This window comes from Notamacropus eugenii, chromosome 3 (genome assembly GCF_028372415.1).
Source record: "Notamacropus eugenii isolate mMacEug1 chromosome 3, mMacEug1.pri_v2, whole genome shotgun sequence".
In the NCBI taxonomy this organism is placed as follows: domain Eukaryota; kingdom Metazoa; phylum Chordata; class Mammalia; order Diprotodontia; family Macropodidae; genus Notamacropus; species Notamacropus eugenii.
Window position 1 is genome coordinate 221,277,223 of NC_092874.1, and position 16,155 is coordinate 221,293,377.

Here is a 16,155-nt window from a genome sequence, read left to right on the forward strand (position 1 = left end):
GTAAAACTCGCCTTCAGTGTCCATTAACTTGGTAATGAAATACCTTGGGAAAATGGTGATCCTGGAAAGTTCTCCCAGTAGGCTGAGTTGCTGGCCTTATAGTCGGCATAGGAGAGAGGCTTGAGGAACAGAACTGATAAGGTGTTCCATCTCCCATAAACCATGTCAACAGATTGATGACATCCTAGGAACAGAGAAGGCTGTCTTGGTTCTGGTTTCCAGGAAGTCTTAATTTTCCTTTTCAGGTTCATCCTTCTATCATTCCCTACAGGGAGTCTCCCAGGCTTCAAGGTCCTTACCCTGGAGAAATAGCTTGTCACCCTCAATTGACCCCCTCTCCCCTGGGACAGTCTTCCAAATAGGAACTTGAGGGATCATGGAGTGAAATTATGAGATGCATTACTTTTTAATGACCCAGGGAAGGTGAAGTTGTTTCTGTGTAGCTATGGTGGTGATGAATTTATCTAGAAGGGGAACCCCATAGCCTATTTGTTATCAGGGTGTATGACGTCATAAATGATATCTCCTTGGTCTGTGTTCCAGGTCAGTTGTTTTTGGCAGTAGAAACCTTCTATTTTCTCAATCTTTTGATTTTGTTTTACTATTTCTTTTTATCTCATGGAGTCATTGAGTTCTGATTTTTCAAGCAGTACACTGTTTGGGTTAAGGTTTTCCACCTTCTATTCTAAGCTATTCTTCCTTTTTTCCCTTTAGAGCCCTTATAAACTCTAATTTCATTCTTTCTCTCTTGTTTCATGTCTTCTAGCTATTCTTGTAGTCTCTGTGGTCTGGACATTTTTTCTCCGAAGCTTTGCCTCACTTGTTGTGGTATTATTCTATCTGTCTGGATTTGTTCCAGTGGTAAACGTTCTTACAGTATTTAAAAAAAAAATTTTTTTTATTCTGAACTTACACACACACAGCATCTGCATGTATACATCAGAACATAAAGAAGATTGTGTCTGAAGTTTCAAATCTTATTATATACCACTTGGTTTTTTAAAAAAGTACATAATAAATTCCATCACTTTAAAAATTGTGTCATTTGTCTGTGAATCCTTCTGATCCCCATAGAATTTCTACATTATCTTGGTGTTCTGTTTACTCATATTTTTCCTGGCATAGCTTTCTCCTTGTGTTGACAAACTTCGGATCCATTTACTGGAGTTCCCTTTGGCTTCCCTTGTTTGATGCCCCCCAACCTCCAGCTAATGCTAGATTTGGGCTATCTTTTTGCGCAGACTTGGACTAGATAGAGGAACCTATTCTTCTTTCTCTTTGGCTTTCTCTATCATTATTCTATTTGGGATTCTTTACAAATAATTTCTATGAACTCTGGGAGATCTGGGCTCCTCTATATCCCTTCCCATCTTCATATTAACTGGAATTATAAAATTGTTCACAGTCTCCATGGGGTGGAAATATGGGGTAAAGGCCAAGAAAATGGGTCTTTGTTTTTTCGATGCTTGTCCAATGAGGAAGTGGCCAGTGGGGGAGAAAGGCAGCCCTACCAAAGAGGAAAGGTCATGTTTGTCTGAATTTAGTCTTCTCCTGGCTGATCTGGGGCACTGGAGCATCAGAAGGGCAGAATGTTTGGCATCTACAGTTTTGGCTGTGCCACTTTAGTAAATGTGTTCTCTTTGTGTCTACCAGCTGACATTAATAAATGGACCACCTACCGATGAGGGCTCATGAGCTATAGCTTTAGAAGGGCAGACTCATTAGAACACTCTAGGACCAGAGAGCAGCAGCCACCTGGAGTCTAAGTGCAATCGGTCCATCAACAAACAATCATTTACTAATTGCCTACTATGTTCCAAGCACTGTGCTAGGTGCTAGAGATCAAAATACAAACAATGAAATAATCCCTACTTCTATGGAACCGACAATCTAGCTGGAGAGACAAGAAATCATATAAGTAGATAAGGGATAAATACAAAGTAGTTGGGGTACGGAGGACACTAGTTGTGGGCATCAAGAAAAGCATGATACAGAAAGTAGTGGTTGAACTGCATCTTGAAGGAGTAGAGGGATAGAGGTGGTAAAGAAAGTGTGAATTTCAGGCTTGAGGGATTGCCAGTGCAAAGGTGTGGTGATAAGAGATGGGGTATCTTATGTGAGGAATGATGAAGCTACATTGGCTATATCACAGAGTAGGAGAGGGAGAGTAATATCCAAGAAGTATTTTAAGAGCTAAATTGGGGGGAGAGTGTTATATTTTATCTTAGAAATATTAGGAGCCAGTAGAGTTGAGTAAAGGAGTGACATGGTCATACTTGCACTTAAGCAAAGCCTTTTTTGGTGTCTAGGATGGACTTGAGTGAAAAGAGACATAAGGAGACCATTTAGGAACCTGTTTCAAGAATCTAGGTCAGAAGTGGTGAGGGCCTGAACTAAGGTGGTAGCTGGCTAAGTGGAAAACAATAGAATGCAAGAGATATTATGGAGATAGAAATGGCAAGATTTGCAAGAGTAGAGATAATGCTGAAACTCCAAACCAGGGACCAGTTCAAGTTGGGATGTACCTTAATAGGACGATATTCCATTTTTTTTCTTTTAACACTATATTTTGAATCTGGCGTTACCTGACCAGCTTCGAACTGGGGTGAGGGTAATAGTCTAAGTCTGCAGACAAGTGACCTCTGCTGAACAGTAGGGATACTGCAACCCTTGTTAAAAACCCACACATGGGCACTAGATACCCTGATTAAACCACTTGTCTGATGGCTTGAATGTAGCTCCATCTAGTGGATAAATTATGTATTATACTCCATGGCTGATTAAGTCCATTTTGCTTCTACAGCACCTGGGGCACCCAAATGTCACCTTAGCCCTATCCACTTGTCATAGTAGGGTGCCTTTATTTGGGATCCTCTCTAATATTTATTTAAATTCAGCAATTCTTCCTCCTCTTCACCCCAGGGCTTGCTGCTGCTACCAAGTTTCTTTCCTCTCTTACCTCCCTTTGTTTTGCCTTACATGCCTTCCTGGCAAAGTTTCTTTACCTGTTAAGGAGACAGTAATTTAATCTGACAAACTCATTGGTTGTTATTTTTCAGGCAATCACGTCTGACTCTTTATGACTTCAATTGGAGTTTTCCTGGCAAAGATACTGGTTTGTCATTTCCTCCTCCAGTTCATTTTATAAATGAGAAAACTGAAGTAAACATGGTTAAGTGACTTGTCCAGGGTCACACAGTTAGTAAGTATCTGAGGCTGGATTGGTACCCAAATCTTCCTGATTTCAGATTCAGTCACCTAGCTGCCACTGGACCTCATTGCACTGATGAGGAAAAGCTATGAGAACTCCTCAGAGAATTCTACAGCCCTCCATGAGGATGGCCTTGTGTGGTTGGGTGTGCAGAACCAGGGCCCTGAGCTGGTCCAAGTCACTCTCCAATAGGCCTTGGTCACAAGATATGAGAAGTGTGCAAGCTGGCTAAGGGATTGTTGTCAGGGTCTTTGGAAACTCTGTATTGCCACAATGAGAAGAGAGCTCACGGCTCTGATAAGAGTAGTGGTCCTGTCACAGCCGCCATGGCTTAGCAGGCATGGGAGAATCATTGGGAGAAGAAGTGTCTGTACTGGGAGCTGTCCAGCACCAACACCCCTACAGCTGCTCCAATCAGGAGCGAGGCATCGATTAGGACTATAGCTGAACTATGTTGTTGTTGTGTTTGTCCTTCGTTCTTGAAGAGGACCGTGACATCAAGATGATGACAAGACCTTCAGTTGACTTTGATTTGAATGAGGGAGGACTGTGCAAGGTCACCAACCTCACTTTGTTCTCCTGAGCCATCTGGGTCCAGTGGCCTGATACTCATCAGGATGGCTGGAGATGGCCCAGGATGCAATGTGAGACCCTGGCCCTTTCAGGCTAAGGTTGTATCACATTCTCACTTTGAGTGAGATACACCCATTCAATGAATAGGCTTCTTTAAGTAGTTGCTCTAGGGGTGGTGGAAGCTCAATGAAGCATGATGTAGCATGATGCAGCTCTCTGCTCCTGTCTGTCAAGAATTAAGCTACCTCATTCCTCATCCCCTCCTTCCCTCTAGCTCTCAGAGTGAGCCCATAATCCCCAATCTTCATTTTTTTGAGAATGTGTTCCTTCTCAGAATTTCCAATATTTTCAAAGGAAGCTGATTTCTCTAAGATAACATCCATTGTATGTGCATCCCTGGAGAATTAAATGCAGATGAAAGGAAAGCTATAGTCAGCCGGGAACATAGAAGGGGAGAAATAGATTCTCTACTTAATCACTAGGTATCTCAACTAAAGGCTTAAACTGAACAAAACAGAATTTACTAATATATATTGGCATAGCTCTCTAAAGGGAAAGAAGAAAAAATTGAATCGAATATTCCCACATATAGGATAAGCTGGCAGTTTTCTCATGGGAGGAGATTTGGTTAAGTAGATAGGAGTTAGCCCTATTCAAAGCAGTGGCCTTACACAACTTTCCTTCCCACTATCTCTCCCTTGGCAAATTCTTAACTCCATCTCTGGTACAGCTGAGGGTGGTGACTAAAGAGAAAATCACACCTGAAGAGAGCAATAGGGGCCAGAGAGTGTGATAATTGTAACTAACTCTCCTCAGCTAAAATTTTTCTCTCTCTCTCTGTCTCTGTCTCTCTGTCTCTCTCTCTCTGTCTGTCTGTCTCTCTCTCTCTTTCCCTCTCCCTTTCTCCCTTTCTCTCTTTCTCTCTCTCCTTACATATGCATATATGCATAATTTAGCTTTCAGAAAATTGTATTCTGAGAATATTACCCAGAATATGACTCACCTCCCGTAAAAGATTAATGACCCCAGAACTAGAATGCTGGCACACTAACTGAGAATTGAGATGAAGGGCAAAATTAGGATGATGACAATGAAAATGAATAAAAGGAAAATAAATGAATCTGAGAGATATTGAAAGGAAAAATTACCAGAAGTCAATGATAACTTGAATTGTTGTAGACATCCAGAGTCAAAAAAAGGACTTCAGAGGTCATCCAGTCTAACCCATAACAAGCAGGCATCCCCTCCATCCTATCCTCTCAACAAATGGATGGCTACTTGTTCATTCAGGTAACATTTGTGAAGCATTCTGTACAGTTCCTGGCTCACAGTAGATATTTAATAAATGCTTGTTCCTCCTGTCAGAAAACAGAAGTCAAAGATGACTTTATTCACCTTGGGAGACTGGATGAGATGTCATGGACAGAAAAGGGGTGAAAGGGAAGCCAGTTTGGGAAAGGATGATGGTCTTCTGGTCTTGCTCTATTGGCACTGTACATGAAGAGATGGCCTACATGCAGCTGAAAACAAGTTAGAAATCAAGGCTGGAGATACAGATCTGGGAGGTGATGATTCCCAGCACACAGGAGAATGGAAATGGACGTGCTCACCCCAGGAAGCTCTCAGCCCAAAGGACTGAGCCTGCAATTTCTTGGGTGAGGGAGGAGTTTCATTGATACTAACTGATAACTCTGGCTCTCTTGAACCCTTGCCAGCTCCATCAGTTCTCACCTAGATTATTACAGCAGTCTTCTGATTGGTTTTCCTGCCTCAGATCCAGCCTCCACCCTGCTGCCAAAGTGATTTTGCTTAAGCATGGATATAACTAGGTCACTCCCTTGGTCAATCAATTCCAGTGGCTCCCTGTTACCTCTAGGACAAAACAGAAACTCCTCTGCTTAGCTTGGCAGCTAGGTGGTACAGGAGGTACAGTGCCAGGCTTGGAGTAGGGAACACTCATCTTCCTGAGTTCAAATCTTAATAACTCTGTGGCCTTGAGCAAGTCATTTAACCCCATTTGCCTCAGTTTCCCCATCTGCAAAATGACTGGAGAAGGAAATGGCAAACCCTTCCAGTTTCTTTGCCAAGAAAACCCCAAATGGGGTTTGGATATGACTGAATAATAACTGCTTAGCTTTTAAAGCACTTCACACCATGACCTTAAACTATCTCTACAGCTCCACAAAATATTACTTCCCTACCCCCTCAGTATGATCTGGCCAAACTAGCCCTCTTTCTGTTCCTCACACACAACTAGCCCTCTTTCTGTTCCTCACACACAACACTCCAGTCATCCCCTAGCTATATGCTTTTGTACTGTCTATCCCTCATGCCTAGAATAAACCCCTTTTTCCTCTGTACCTCACAAAAAGCTCTTCCTTCAAGAGGAAGGTGCTTTTCTAGATCCATCTCACATATACATCATATATACCATCAACAACTAGTGCCCTCCCTTCCCCAACTACCTTATATGTATTTAATCCCTTATACTTATCGTATATATGTGTGTATATATACATATACACACACATATACATATACACATATACACAATGTACGTATACATATATATACACACATAAACACATATACACACACACACACACACACACACACACATATATATCTGTCTCTTCCATTAGGATGTAAACTCCATCAGAGTAGAGATTCTTTCATTGTTTTTGTGTCCCCAGAATCTAGCACAGTGACTGGTACAGAGTTTGCATTTAATAAACACCTGTACACTGTGAATTTCCTGAGGCGCTAGGCCTTTCATCCCAGGCCTCAAAAAAAAGGACAGAACCCATTTTCCACATTCCCCCATCCTGGCAGCCCCTAAGGCCAAACTACCCCTTTGCTATGCCCCCCAGGTAGTTGTACCTACCTGAAGAGCTGACAGCTGTTGGAAAGACGAGGTGGAGGGTAAGGATAGTCCATCTTCTCCACCCCCATAGCTCAGTGTCTCCCTGGTTCTTGTGCCGGTAATGGGTTCTGGCTAGGGAGAAATGGGGTAGGTAGCAGCCTAGCTCTCCTTGAAGTCTTTCAGCTGAGGTCATTAACAATCTGGTTTCCCCCTTCCTCAAACACGTTACTCCCAACTTGAATGACTTAGGAAGAATTCACTTTTCTGGTGACTGAGGCCCCACCTAAGTAATGAGGAGCACCAAACCAGACATTTCTATGGACCCAGGAATGTGGCAGGAATAGTAATGGCATTTCCCGGCCCCCTCCTCACAGGATGGCTACCTCAGAAAGATGAAGAGATTAGGATTCTCTTCCTTTCTACCCTCCACTCTTCATTCATGGAAGGTTTGGGGGAAAGGGATGAAAAGACTGAGGTCATCTCTCTCCCTTTCCATTTCTCTATCCACAAAACCAGCCCTGTAATAGAGAGATGTCCATTAACAGCGGTACAGGGAGAGACTAATGCAGAAAGGGGAGGGAGTGGGGGACTTGGTGGGAGGGAGGGAGAGAGCAGGGGAGGGAGGAAAGGATGGTGCGCTGAGCAGAGCTGGGCGTTGGCCTGATCTAAGAAGGAAATGCAAAGAAAGGAGGGCAGAGAGAAGCATCTTACCGAAGCTGGCTGACCTTGAACTCTTGAGCCTTGGAATGCTGACCTCTCAATGAACAAAGTCTACACACACACACACACACACACACACACACACACACACACACACACACACACACACACCAGAATGAAGACATACAATGTTGTAACTTAAAGGGACCTTGCAGATGATCTATTTCAACCCCTGAGGCAAAGACAGGTGAACTCATGCCAGTTAGGGGCAGAGCTGGGACTGGGATCTAGGTCTTTGTTTCCTGTGTAGATGAAGTATAGCATGGTACTTAAAGTCAGAAAATCTGTTTGATTCCTAGCTCCATCCCCTATCAGCTGTGTGACCCTGGACAGGTTACTTCTCCTCTCTTGTCCCATTCTCCTTATGTATAAAATGCAGAGAAGACTTTTTCACTGCCTGCCTCAATGAACTCACAGTCTGCTGATGCAGTGAATAGAGCCCTGGGCTTGGAGTCATGTTAGATCTAAATTAAAATCCTCACTCAGATACTTACTAGCTATGTGACCCTAGGCAAGTCACAACCTCAATTTGCCTCAGTTTCATCTGTAAAATGGGGGCGTGTGGCTGGCAGATAGCAGTGCTATATAAATGCCTATTTCCTTCCCTCTTGTAGGGAATTTTGTTGTAGAGTCATTTCAGTTGTATCTGATTCTTTGTCACTCCATTTGGGGTTTTCTTGGCAAAGATACTGAAGTTGTTTGCCTTTTCCTTCTCCAGCTCATTTTATAGGAAACTGAAGCAAGGTAAGTGACTTGCCCAGGGTCACACAGCTACTAAGTGTCTGAGGCCAGATTTGAAGTCAGGTCTTCCTGAGTCCAGGCCCAGCACTCTATCTATTGCACCTCCTAGCTGCCCTTTTGTGTGGAAAGCACTATCTAAATTTAAGCTGATATCATTTGTTTCCAGCCCACAATGCTCTTTTTCTTTGGCTTAGTTTCTTAGGATTAGAGCTGTAGCAGTTAGGGACCTTAGAATTCATCAAATCCGACCTGATCATTTTTTGATGAAGAAACTCAGGTCCAGAAAGGAGAGGTGATTTGGCCAAGGTTAAGCAGATAGGTGACAGACCCAGGATTCAAACTCATGTCCTTTAATTCAAATCCGGCCTTCTTTTTCACACATCAAGCTACCTGTCTCCAAAAGATCAGTTCTAGGAACTATATCCAGGTCCTTCTTTATGTGGGTTATTCTATGTATATACAATGTTCATGTGGATTGGGTGCTGATACATGTATCTAGCTATATGCAAGTTTTATAACAAAGATATACGGGTGTCCCAAAAATCTTAGTGCAGTTTTTAGCTCTTAAAGCTTAAAATCACAGTTAGACTTTTGGGACACCTCTCATGGGAATATGTTGAGATGTGTACACACATCTCTAGTGCTCTCATTTTTTTCTTCACTCTACCTCAGTCTTGCTCAGTTCCTCCTCCCTTCCTGATCTCTGTCTTTGCCCATTTTATCCCTGTCCAGTTCAGCCTTCTCCTATTGACTGTTCAAGACTGAAAATCAATCTCAACCTCTCTTTCTCTTGATGAACGTTGGCAGGAGCTGCCTGAACCCCTCCTGTTCATAAGATAGCTGAGCAAGCCTTCCCCTCACTCCTTCCTCCACCCCTTCCCATCTCTGGAACCTCCTCCTTTTCCAGTAAAGCCTGTGACAGAAGGGCTCAGATCTGGGGAGGGGGGAGAGCCTGATAAATCCATACAATGGAGAAACAGCCCTTTTCGATGAACCTCCATCAGTGCAGAGCCAGCCCAAATGTTCCTTCCCCCTACTTCTTCCCTTCCCACTGTCCCGCTCCTCCAAGGTCTCAGGTCATAAGTGCTGGATGTGGGTCAGGCACGGCTCTGTAAGCGACTGTGTCTTTAAGGCTGAGAGTGCAGGCCAGCAGCTATGGCCAGAGTCAAGTGGCCAAGGTGGGGGCTGGAAAAGGTGGGGGTTGGAGGAGAGCCTTTTATCCATTAGCAGTGGAAACTGGCGCCAGGCAGCAGCCTTTGACAGGACCCTGGGGAGCAGGGAGGCACCTACCCACCCCCATTTCTGATCACTTTTCTGCACATACAACAAAGGACCATCAGAGCATAACTGTGGTCCCTTGCACCTCATTCTGACTTAACTTGGGGCTGGAAGGAGGGGGGATGGAACAGTGCCTACACGCTCAAAGCAAGGCCCAGGTGTCCTGGGGTCTGTGTGGTGCTGTTTTTTCACATCTTTCCTCTGTCACCCATGAAGCAGAGGGGGCAGTAACTCTGTCACTATAGATCTTCCTTCATCTATTATATTTCTGTGTTAATCACCTGCACCTTGAACACTTCACAACATTTTCAGGTCCCCTCACATCTGTCCCCTTCCCATGCAATTTACTTTTCCTTGAAGGCAGGGATCAAACCTTATAACACCCAGCACAATGCTGGGCACAAAAGAGCCAGTCAATAAATACTTAGATTAATTCCATCTGAAATTATTCTGGGGTCGCGTCTCTTTGGAATCCCAGGGCTAAGTGGACAAATCTGCTTTCCCCACCACCTCCAAGTCAGAAATGCTGGGCCAGGCCCTGGGCCAGAAGGTGAGTGAACTGGAGATGGTAGTAGGGAGATGAGATGGAGCAGCCCCCTTCCTACACAGCCTCCACTCAGACTCAGCAGTCAGGCCAGTGGGAGGAGCCGGCCCCCCCTCATGCCTGGCTGGGCTATAAAGCAGCCTCTGGATCCATCAGCATCTCCTCCCCAACCCCCACAGCTGCTCTGCAGTCTCTCCCTGGCTGGCTGTGTGGACCCAGAGTCCTCAGCCACCATGAGTCACCTATCAGGCCTTCGAACTAGCTCCAGCTCCACCTCATACCGACGCACCTTTGGGGCACCACCCTCCCTGTCCCCAGGCTCCTTCTCCTACTCCTCAGGGTCCCGCTTTTCGAGCCGCCTGCTGACCTCTCCATCCCCCAGCTCCTCTGTCCGTCTGGGGAGCTTCCGGGGCCCCCGGGCTGGGGTAGGTACCCTGCGCTTGCCCTCAGAACGCCTAGACTTCTCCCTGGCCGAGGCCCTGAACCAGGAGTTCCTGGCCACACGGAGTAATGAAAAGCAGGAACTTCAGGAGCTCAATGACCGCTTCGCCAGCTTCATAGAGAAGGTTCGGTTCCTGGAGCAACAGAATGCAGCCCTACGGGGGGAGCTGAGCCAGGTCCGAGGCCAGGAGCCTGCCCGGGCAGACCAGCTCTGCCAACAGGAGCTTCGTGAGCTTCGTCGGGAGCTGGAGTTGCTGGGCCGAGATCGTGATCGAGTGCAGGTGGAGAGGGATGGACTGGCAGAGGATCTGGCTGCTCTCAAGCAAAGGTCAGGGGAACTTGCACAGAGAAGAAAAGGGGTCCAAGGAATGGGAAGGTGGGGAGGGAGGAAGGAACATGAAGCTTGATAGGATAGAAATCATCTGTTGGGGGGAAATGGGGATGGGAGGATTGGGACATGGGAGGAGATGGGATTTGTAGCAGGTGGCTTTATCCACTCTGCCGCTCTCCCAGGTGACACAGAACTGGGGTGTGGCTCACCCTGGATCCAGGGATACAGCACCAGGCTAGATATAATATTGCCTGTATTCTGGCCCTTCCGTTGCTGTGCCTTCTCAGGGATATCCCTGTCTCCCTCCATATACAATCTTTCACAGACCCTTGAGGGGAACACTTAGGAGTACCTAGAGCGATCAAGTTAATAGTGCCTGATTCCTCTAATTTTGTGGTCTGGAGTGGCTTCTACCCAGAATCCCTAGTTTTTGTTTCATCAGGTGGGAACCAAGAGAATCAAAGGAAAACGTCTTGGGGGAGGCTGAGCAGTGCTTCCTGGGCTCATCTCTTGCTGTTGTACCTGTCAGGTTGGAGGAGGAGATACACAAACGAGAGGATGCAGAAAATAATCTGGTGCTTTTCCGGAAGGTAAGCAGGGCATGGCCCCCAAAGTGGATCCTGGATCCCTCATGCACAATCCCCAGGTGGTGGCATCTCTATGGGTACCTCCCCTCCTGGGCACATTCTTCTCTGATAAAGAGTCAGCGATCACTGGTGAGGGGGAGGTGGATGGGATCTCTAATGCAGTCAGGAGCAGGTTCATACCCTTATTGAATCTAACTCCCTGCCCTCTCAACAACCTGTCCCTGCCCCTGCCCAGGATGTGGATGATGCCACGCTGTCCCGCCTGGAGCTGGAAAGGAAGATTGAGTCCTTGATGGATGAGATAGAATTTCTCAAAAAGCTCCATGAGGAGGTGGGTGGCTGATGGGAATAGGGTGGGGCAGGAGGGGAAGGGAAAAGATCTAATTTTCAAGAAGGTCTATTAGGAAGGAGGGGCCTTCATAGAGAGCTGCCTCCTGCCCCTATTGAAGAGGTGGTGCTCACTCACACCCATGCGCCGTCTGGTGGTGAGCAGCAGAATTGTATCCCTGTAAGCAGACCCAGGAGACGCCCAGGGGATAAAGACAATTCTGTCCTCTATTGGGGAGACCAGTTTCTAATCACCCCTACTTGTTCATCTTTGTTATTTCTTCTTCTTTCCCCGTTTCTACATGGCATGCTATGGGTGTGGAAGAAGAGGGGAAAGGGTGGGCAACACGGGACTGAATCTGTCTCTATGCCTGAGACTTAGGGGTTCCTTTGTCTATTCCTGGGTGGCTTTCCTATTACTAGAATGGTGAAGTTCTGACCTCTTGGGTGTAGTATCTATCTGGTGCGGGTACATGGGTGTATAAACCCAGTGTCCATGAAATGTACATCTGGATGGTGTGGTAGACCCACATGGGGTGTGGTCTTTGGGTGGCAGGAACTGAGAGACCTACAGGTGAACCTGGAAAGCCAACAAGTGCAGGTGGAGGTGGAGGCCACCGTGAAACCAGAGCTGACAGCAGCACTCAGAGATATCCGTACTCAGTATGAAAGCATAGCGGTGAAGAACTTGCAGGAGGCAGAAGAATGGTACAAGTCTAAGGTGTGGACCTGGAGGATGGGGGATGCAGGGGAAGAGGGATTGAGGGTAAGGGAAGTTGGAAGAGCAAGGTAGGGGGAAGGGGGCTAGAACCCACATCCTTAACTGTGACTCCCCCACCTCTACCCAGTACGCAGACCTGTCAGATGCAGCCAATAGGAATCATGAGGCCCTTCGCCAGGCCAAGCAGGAGATGAATGAGTCCCGAAGGCAAATCCAGAGTCTAACCTGTGAAGTGGATGGGCTACGGGGGACTGTAAGTGCATCCAGATGCTGGGGCTTCCAGGGGAGTTACCTGAAACTTGGGTGACAGGGAACCATGGGAGGGAGCGGCCAAATAAAGAGCCACCCTCCTACCCTTGGTAGAATGAGGCATTGCTTCGGCAACTTCGAGAGCTGGAAGAGCAGTTTGCCCTGGAGGCTGGGGGGTATCAGGCTGGGGCTGCCAGACTAGAGGAAGAACTCCGACAGCTGAAGGAGGAGATGGCTCGGCATCTTCGTGAGTACCAGGAGCTGCTCAACGTCAAGATGGCCCTGGACATTGAGATTGCCACCTACCGGAAGCTGCTGGAGGGAGAGGAGAGCAGGTAGGAGTAGTGGAGTGTAAGGTGGGGAAGCTGGGGATAGACACGGCAGGAAAGGAAAAGGAGGATGGAAAATCTGGGGGAATGGGAAGAGGGAGCAGGCTTGGGTAGAGGATGGTAGTTAGTGAAGATGGGAGGGAAGGAAGGAAGCAAAGAGGGAAGGAAGGACGGAATGAGGGAAGATGGAGAGGAGTTGCCAAAGGACTAGAGAAAAGAAGGGGTTGAAGATGTTGAGAGACTAGACAGGTGGAAGAATGCCCCATCTCTGATCACACTGCCCTCACCCTTTCCCCAGGATCTCTGTGCCAATTCACTCCTTTGCCTCCTTCAGCGTGAAAACATCTGGTGAGTGGCAGACATAGACACACACATTGGCTGCACTCAGACCACCTTCTCCACCTCTAGATGCCTTCATTTTCCTACCTCATTGGATGACAGGATTTAGTCATAAGGGACTGAAATCCCTCATAGACAGGAAGTAATTTGCCCAAGATCAATAAGGAATAGAACAAGGAGTCAAGTCTAGATCCATTGACTTCAAATCCCAGGCTCCCTCAACTACGCCATGCTGTCTTTCCTACCTATCCCTGTTAAGTCCCCTATCCCAGCTCTGTTTTATAACCCAGAATAACTTCTATTCCGTATTTCTCCAAGGAGGCAAGAGATCTGAGTCTCTCCTCTCCACACCTGGGCCCTTCACAGCCTCCACTCATTAGCAAACTTCTGATTTGGAAGGGCCTCAGGCTCAAGTCCCAGTTCAGCCAGTGACTACATGATCTTGGGCCAGTCACTTAATAACTCTTATTTCTATGATATTTTAAGCTTTAGAAAGCCCTTTCTTAATAATACCCTGAGGTAAGGAGTACAGGTGTTATAAACTCTAGATTCCAGATGAGGAAACTAAGGAAACTGAAAGGGATTAAGTGACTTTCTCAGGGTAACATAACTAGCCAGAAGCAAAACTGAGGTACAAACCTAGGTCTCTCATGACTAATCCTCAGTTTCCTAACTTGTAAAATGGAAATAATTATACTTGCACCAAGTACTTCAGACTTTTTATGTGGCTCAAATGAGTATATCTACAAAATGCCATAAACCTTAAAATGCTGTGAAACTATATAAAACGTGTAAATTATTGTTATGATGAGTATCTCCTTTCCCTGTTCTCCCCTCCCATATTCTCCTCTCCTAAGTGCCTGAGCCTGAACTTCCCTCGGACACCCACAGCCGAAAGATGGTTGTGATCAAGACCATCGAAACTCGAGATGGGGAGGTAAGTGGGAAGTACCTGAGAGCCATCAGGAAGCCTTTAGCTTTGTTCTTTATTTCTGTGAGCCACAACAGGGAGGTAGGGGTGATGGACAGATGTTAGGGAAAGGTAAACCTCAGTTTTCATAATGGGGAGGGTTTGAGGCCAACAGACTTCAACCCCCACTAAACCTATCCTTTCCAGCAGGTGGTGACAGAATCCCATAAGGAACAGCGGAGTGAACTAGATAAGTCTTCCACTCACAGCTACTAAGCCTTTAATGAACCAAAGATGCCTACTACCCTCTCCCTAAACTTCCATATCAGGGGTCTGAACTGGCCCCTACACCCTGCATGGTGCTTGGGGCCTAGTTCCCACCAAACCCCAAATCCCAAGTAATGTAATGACCCACCTGTGGGTCACCCCTTTAGCTGGTGCTGTGGATGCATTCTCCAATTCTCCTGACATAGGACCTCCTCCTTCCACAACATGAGTGTGGCTTCTTCTGGCCCTTTTGCATATGTGTGGCCTAGCATCCATCCTAATTGCGTCCCCTTCCCACCAATGGGAACTCCCCCTACCCTGCAACCTGGGAGTATATGCCGTCCAGGATCCCTTCCCCCATCTCTGCTAAATCTCTGCATTTTGCTTTTATCATAAATAAAACAAAGTTACCATCAAAAGAAACCTTGGCTCAGAGCCTGATATGGGATAGGATGGTGGGACAGGGCTTTAGACTACTTCACTACTACAACCCTGCAGAGCGATCGATCATGTGCTCTATCCCCACCCCAGGCTGACTCGATTCTAGGGTCATCACCAGGCCAGACAATGCTCTCAAGGGCCATAGGACTGACCTTTAATGTGGTCACACCACTACAACATGGGGAAGGGGAATGCCATCAAAGAACCCTGTGCCAGGGACAACAAAAGGTCAACTTCGGCAATGCCTTCCATGACGTCTATTCTCAGTAGCTATATACTCTTAACACTGATGTTTCCTGTTTACGTTTTTTTGCCACTACAAATGCCCATGTTACTCTGTGAATATAAACAGGTAAAAACAGCTTACTAGAGAACACAGACACACATAGGTAGGGGCACTCGTAAACTGAGGCTTTTTTCTCCTAAATATTAGAAGACTTGTGAAAGATCCTTCCACCACAGTCATAATCTAGTCAGCTCTTTCATATAAAGAATCCAAAAGCACAGCTGTAACTCCTTAAAGTCAAGGTTCTATTGTCCTTCCTCTAGAAGCAAACCCCAAGGCAATTTCCCAGAGCAGGGGGTCAAGTTAGTTAATAGCAAGAAAAATTGTTTAGTATACTGGAAGTTCTCAGTGGACATTCTGCAGATCTCTGTGTAAAAAAATGATTTTTACATCATGCGAATTTGCCTGAAAGAAGGCTGCACCTCCACCCCAACACACAACCCCACTTCTTGGAGGGAAGGAGGCAGCATACAATTCAAGGACAGAGAAGGGAGAGCAGGAAGAGGAACACGGAGCAGGGCCTGGCCTAACTGGGACGAAGTAGGGGTGAGGTGCAAACCAGACACATTGGAGCTGGATGTGGACAAAGACAGGGGAAGACAGTCGTACACAGGGACACATGTGCTTAGGGCCTAGTACCCACCAAACCCCAAATCCCAAGTAATGTAATAATCCAACTGTGGGTCACCTCTTTAGCTGATGCTGAGGATGCATTGTGGGTGTCCAGACACCTGGCAGGTGGGTGGAGTGGGGCAAATGTTACCTTTCTCACCTCACTTCAAGGAGGTGAGGTAATCTTTCCCATGAGTTTGGTTTTTTTTTTGGTAGGGGGTAGGGGGTGGTGAGGCTGCCTAGAGGGGCAGGAGTGGAAAGAGATCACAACAAAGTTAACATGCGTGTTTTTTGGGAATGCAGATTTCTTTCAGAATTCTTTAGTAAAGTCGAATTTGGGTGATATGAGAACTCTGTACTTTGTTTTCTACTTACCTACGAAAAG

At 46.3% G+C, this 16,155-nt stretch overlaps 1 protein-coding gene across 2 annotated transcripts; it reads left to right on the top strand.

Moving 5' to 3' along the window:
• Positions 1 to 10,098: 10,098 nt before the first annotated feature.
• PRPH (peripherin) lies at positions 10,099 to 14,854 on the top strand. 2 transcript variants are annotated; one of them, XM_072654579.1, is made up of 9 exons: positions 10,099 to 10,699; positions 11,232 to 11,292; positions 11,525 to 11,620; positions 12,173 to 12,337; positions 12,465 to 12,590; positions 12,701 to 12,921; positions 13,214 to 13,263; positions 14,112 to 14,191; positions 14,372 to 14,854. In XM_072654579.1, the coding sequence occupies exons 1-9, from the start codon at positions 10,164 to 10,166 to the stop codon at positions 14,438 to 14,440; spliced, it is 1,404 nt and encodes a 467-aa protein (XP_072510680.1). In that variant the 5' UTR covers positions 10,099 to 10,163; the 3' UTR covers positions 14,441 to 14,854. The 2 variants fall into 2 exon arrangements, with proteins under 2 accessions (XP_072510680.1, XP_072510681.1); XM_072654580.1 differs by having other exon boundaries at positions 14,375 to 14,854.
• Positions 14,855 to 16,155: the final 1,301 nt, after the last annotated feature.